General features: G+C 47.0%; 1 protein-coding gene across 3 annotated transcripts in view; it reads left to right on the forward strand.

The window, feature by feature from the left end:
* Positions 1-6,000, forward strand: part of DLGAP3 (DLG associated protein 3) — a 184,615-nt gene extending 178,615 nt beyond the window's left edge. For all 3 annotated transcript variants that reach the window (XM_083453267.1, XM_083453269.1, XM_083453268.1), the window contains 3 exons: positions 725-816; positions 2,248-2,391; positions 4,504-6,000. In XM_083453267.1, the coding sequence (XP_083309393.1) occupies positions 725-816; positions 2,248-2,391; positions 4,504-4,722 (455 nt within the window). In that variant the 3' untranslated portion in view covers positions 4,723-6,000. The remainder of the gene's footprint in view (positions 1-724; positions 817-2,247; positions 2,392-4,503) is intronic.

The following is a 6,000-nucleotide window of genomic DNA, read 5'->3' on the forward strand; positions in this document are numbered from 1 at the left end:
AGCGCTACTCCGTCAATGGGCTTGCTTCACAAGACGAAAAAACCGCAAGACGAAAAGACCCGCGGAACGGATTCTTTTCGTCTTGCGAGGCACCACTGTATATTAAGCAAATTTGCACACAGAATTAGGTATATTAGAATAAATGTATACTAAAGTGCTGATTAATGTTTGTGAGAACTTTTTTAAACTGTTACAAATTGATGTGAAAACGTAGCAAGCTGAAGCTTGAAACTGGAAAAATGAGAAATTGAGGGGGAAACAAAATAGACAGGTTTGTCCATCCCTCATTGGAATGTAAGATTTATATGATTGTAATTTTGTTGTCATAATGATAAAGGAAGAGCCCCACTGGATGACACCAAAGATCTGTGTAGTCTAGCATCCTGCATCCTACATTAGCCAATCAGGTGATTTGGGGGAGCCCACAATCAGGGCATAAAGTTATCCCCTATCAGCACCAATGCAAATACCAACTTCAGAGCAGGGGGTCTTCCTCCAGAACACAGCAGAGGAGAATAGAGGCTCCCTGCCTGCCTGATGCCATCCAGATAATTGTCATCAGTTGATGTCATTTTAATTTTTTGTCTTGAAAAAACAACTGCATGTTAAATGCAAAGACACGGTTAATGTCACACTCTGGTAACCAATGGAAATTCTCCAGCATTGGGAGTTCTCTGGAGCAATGTGGTACTGACCCTCTCATTTTCTTTGTGTACCTCCCTAGTCCTTGAGAAGATCCGTAGTGCGGTGGGCAGTGCCCAGCTCCTGATGTCACAGAAAGTCCAGCAGTTTTACCGACTCTGCCAACAGAACATGGTCAGGGAATCTCCTTGTGTGTGCCTAGATTTTGTTGTTGTTGTTGTTAGGTCCTCCAACTTTTGTCACTTTTAAAATTAAGTCACTTTTTGATGTCACCTGTGGGTGGTTTAGCCTCCTTTCTTGCGGGAGAATGACATTTTTACAAGGGATGTGAGACTACTGTAGAAAACAGCATCTCCCCATGCTAAGTTCTTCCCTGGAGATGTGGTGTCATTGTACGCCAGGGATTGCCAATGAGATGCCCATGTGCAGAATGGTGCCCTTACAGTCTTGACTTGGTGCCTACAAATCCTCTGAACTCTGCCCCTCTTTCACCTCAATGAGGTGGTGAGCATCCTTACCCTTTCTTCTCCCTTGAAAAGTACCGTATTTTTCGCTCTATAAGACGCACCAGACCATAAGGCGCACCTAGATTTTGGAGGAGGGAAACAAGAAAAAAAATATTCTGAATCCCAGAAGCCAGAACAGCAAGAGGGATCTGGCTTCTGGGATAGCCTCTAGCTGTTCTGGCTTCTGGGATAGCCACGCCAAGCCTCTCCTGGGCAGCGGGATGAAGGCTCCCCCTGCCTGGAAGAGGCTGCGCACGGCTAAGGCAGAAGCCAGGAGAGGCGCTTCGCTGAAGGGGCACCGCGCAGCTCTCCCTCTCTGTGCAGCGCCATTGGCTCCACAAGACGCACTCACATTTCCCCTTACTTTTTAGGAGGGAAAAAGTGTGTCTTATGGAGCGAAAAATATGGTATATAGAGCTGAAGGAGGAAGTTGGAAGAGTGACTTATCTTTCCCACTTCCTCTTCCAGCTCTATGTACTTTTCAGGGCTCAGGGTAATTCTACTGTAAGTGGCTGGGGAGGGGGCACCAACAGCACTTCCTCAAAAAATCAGAAGTTACATGAAAAGCAGCTCAGTACTTGTGTGCTACAAGAGATCAATCAACAGGCTTGTTAAAAGCACTCTTGTAGGCACAAAGGTCTGCTATGTCTCTGAATGAAACACTGCCCTTGCTTTGTCTCCTTCTCATCAGAAAGTGGATGGTTCTACCATATCTCTGTGTTGGGCAGGATTGGGTCCCTTTCCAAATGGAAGAGACATGACAGGATGACCCATTCTCAGAGAATGCTGCCTTGTTGCATCTCTGCATGAGTTCTTACTCTGGCTTGTCTCCTGCCAATAAGGTGAACAGAGTGCAAGCCATTTTTACCTACTCAAAATGCAAACCTTTCATGTTGCAAAAGTGAAGTGCACCTCAGAACCCTGGGGGGAAAGAAGTGTGACTTTGTATCTCAATTCCACATTCAAAGTTCAGAAAACCGCCTGCCCCATTCCTTCCTTCTTGTTTGTCCTCATCCAGGTTTATTTCCGCCTCCTAACAGGAGGGAGCCTTTGACACCAGCTCAATCCTTTTCCTTTCCTTCCTTCTCCTTCCTGGCAGGACCCCAATGCTTTCCCCATGCCCACTTTCCAGGACCTGGCCGGATTCTGGGACCTCCTGCAGCTCTCCATTGAGGATGTCAGCATGAAGTTTGCTGAACTTCACCAGCTCAAAGCCAATGGGTGGAAACCCATCGAGCCCAAGGTGAGAGGAAAAGGGGGCAAGGCAACCAGGGAAGCAGATGGTTCCGAGTGCATGTTGTAACAGGGTTCTTTGCCCCTGGAAGTTCAGTATAAATGAGTAAGTAATCTTGCACCCAGGCCAGTGGAATTCTACATCAAGTAGGTGCATGTGGGCTGATAGCAAGTTGACTAGAATTCAGAAGGACCAGATTGCTTCCCCACAGTAAAACGTTCCCCAGGATTAGGATTAGGGATGGGGGAGAAATCAAATACTGTTGGCATTTAAAGGCACACCTCTCTAATTCACACTTTCTGAAACAATATGCAAACTGAAACACAGCCACCCTCTGAAATTCACACTTCTCTGAGTATTGCAATGCAGTTCTCCAGCTAAGTAATGTGTACAAAAGTGCATATACTAGGATAAAGTTTGCAAATATGTATGCGCATATTAGTGATAATGGGGGAGTGATGCTTTTTATTACCCAACACACTCCCTGTGTTGCCCCTTTAACCCGGAAGAGTTAAAGGCACAGCAGCCCTTCCAATGTCACTCTCCTCTTTGTGTGTCCTGCGCAGAGTGGGGATGTGCTCATCCTCTCACCCGAGCTCACTGCTGTTCTGCACCCCTCCCTGCGCCTTATCTCAGGTGGTCTGTGAGATTTCGAGCGAGGGATTCAGATAAAGCCATCACAGCTGTTTTCCTCTCTCCCCGCGGCTCTAGAGCTGCATTGCTGGTCGAAGCAAAATAATTGGGCATTTTTAATGAACCTTTGTTCTTTTTTTTTTTCTTTTTTAAAATTAAAACTGCAGAACAACAAAGCTCTTTATTCCCTCTGAATTGAGAGGCAGGAAGCAGCTTCAGCCTGGGCTGAAAAGCTATTTCCGATTGGTTTGTTTAAACGTCGTTCTTAACACTTTTGTTCCCTTCCTGCAGATACTTGCATTCACACACACTCCAGACTGGAGCTCTTTTTGGGGCTGTCATTTTCTGCAGCGTGCCATTGATGCAATAATATTTCATGAGTGGCGGGTTTATGCTGGGTCATCCACACATCTTTCTCCTTTATTGGTTTTCCTGCGATGCATCCCCAGGGTTACCGCATCACTGCTACCTTGGAGGGTCTTTGATACCCTCATGAACACAAACTGTCATGAATGCACACTATAAAGGACACCTGGAGAGAACTTGGGGAAAAAATTCACAACCTAATCTGGAAATGAGAGCTGAACTTAAAGCTGGAAAAACGAGGAATCAGAGAAACCTAGAGAAACTGAAACTGTCAGACTCTGGGTATTATACTGAAGCGAGTGTAGGGATGTGTATATATAGATGCTAGAGGACATATTTATTAGATATTATCCTTCCTTCCTCACGTCTGTGAGTTCAGCAAACTGCATCCCTTTGCAGCTTAAAAGGAAGCTACTTTTAGCCTTTTAGTTTAAGTAATCCAGGATGCTTTGAGGCAGACTGGATTCTCCTGGTTCTTCCGCCTTTTCTCCTCCTTAAAACAATAATCACACCAATAGTCTTGTAAAAGGGTTTTTAAAAAAGCATTTACTCACTCAGAATACCTGATGAAGAGTAACAGATACAGCTGCTTTTGTTCAGGCAGGCTTAAAATAGTAGTTCAGTTACAAAGTCTAGCTTAAGGTTAAGTCTGAGCAGTGTATGTTCTACATCAGGCATAGGCAAACTCAGCCCTCCAGATGTTTGGGACTACAACTCCCATCACCCTAATAGGACCAGTGGTCAGGGATGATGGGAATTGTAGTCCAAAAACATCTGGCGGGCCGAGTTTGCCTATGCCTGTTCTACATTGCTGGAATGAGGTGAAAGAACAGAATGCCCAGCCAGGTGATGATATTCTATCTCAGGACCCAGTGGAAGCAGCTCTCAGAGTTCTCTCTAGCAAACTTACAGGAAAACTCTGTGAGCTTCAGCTCCCATCATGAGCCTATCTAGCAATCATGCATTGTTGGCATGACTGAATTGTAAATATCCCACGGCGAGGGAGGAAAGGACCTTCCACCATTGCCGCCACCCCAGCGCTGTGCCTGTCATGGGTCCTTCCCTTCCCACTAATGCCTTCCCTCCTTCTCCCGCTCTCCCTCCCTCTCTATCCTTTTGCAGGAGGAAAAGAAGGTGCCTCCGCCAATACCAAAGAAGCCGCCACGCTCCCGGCTGCACCCAGTGAAGGACCGGTCCCTGGACTCTGTGGACCGGCAGAGGCAGGAGGCCCGCAAGAGGCTCCTGGCGGCCAAGAGGGCTGCCTCCTTCCGCCAGAGCTCAGCCACCGAAAGTGCAGACAGCATTGAGATCTACATCCCCGAGGCCCAGACCAGACTGTGAGGGCAGGGGCCTCTTTTCTAACCATCCTGTACGTGCAGAAGACACAGCACCACTGTGATCTGTGTCCCATCATTTCCCCAGGGAGGGCAACTCTAGGCCTCATCGCAATCCCTGAATTTTTTAACAAGAACTTCTGCAATCCATGGACCTGAAGCCAGACAGATGTGAAAACTGGCCTCCTTCGCTCGTCGCTCTTATAGCAAGATGTGGCGGTTGCCATCCTTCACCAGTTGCTCTCCTCTGGTCCATCCAGACCGGAACCTTTCCCCCTTCTATTCCTCCGATTCTCTTCTTATATAACCTTTGCCCCCTGCTCCCATTGGTGGGCATTTCCACCACCACGACCCCTTAACCCGCCCCCTTTCCATGAGCTTTTTTCACTGTCCTGCAGGCTCGGGGCCCCCATCAACAACCCCGTCACTCCGCATCCACGGATTCGAGGCCCATCAATATTTATATTATAAATATTATATGTATATGTACTTCTATAAATATAACCGAAGGGCAGAAACTGCCCAAGACCACAGCTGTGTTTCTGATGGCGAGAGCCTTCTCGTCTCCTCAGGAGACCCCGTCCCGTCCCGTGTCAGCAGCCTGAGTCCCCACACCCTACACGCACAAAACATACTAAGATCTCCCCCACCACCAACACATACACACAAATACACAAGTTGGATGAAGCAAGGGAGACAGCTAGAGGGATGGGTGGCCACCACCATATCCATCAGCCCCAGAAACTTGGCTGAAGGTCTGCTAGTCAACAAATATTTGGTGGAACTGGTTCCGTGAGGAGTGGTGCATCTATAACTTCCTAAGTCTTGGAAGCTGATGAGGGTTTCTTAAAAAATAGCATTGGCTGTACTCTTCTGTGGTGATACCACTCAAATGACCAATGACTCATTCTCTTGCATCAGCAGGAGCACAATTCCCAAGACTCGGGAAGTCATAATTCCACTCTGCACAGCATGTCAGGGAGTCGTCTTGTATAGAATTATGGGGTTTACAGCTCATGGAGGATAATGAAAGCCAGATTCAGAGAAGAGCTACACCTATGAGAAAGGATCTTCTTGAGCCAAATTGTCCAATAGGGGGGATTATAAAGGAACTAGATTCTAGGTTGGGCTCAAAGCAGTGCTTTTAAAGCTTCCTTCCTTTAGGGAACACTCCATGTTTATTTGCCTGCTTTGAAACCTTTGCTCATTCCAAAGGATCCTGGGAAGTGATCTAAGCTGCACATTTAGTTCACGTGGGGTACTGGCTAGATCTGTTTGGCCCCCC

The sequence above is a fragment of the Podarcis tiliguerta genome (genome assembly GCF_965153285.1).
Source record: "Podarcis tiliguerta genome assembly, chromosome: 8".
Lineage (NCBI taxonomy): Eukaryota > Metazoa > Chordata > Lepidosauria > Squamata > Lacertidae > Podarcis > Podarcis tiliguerta.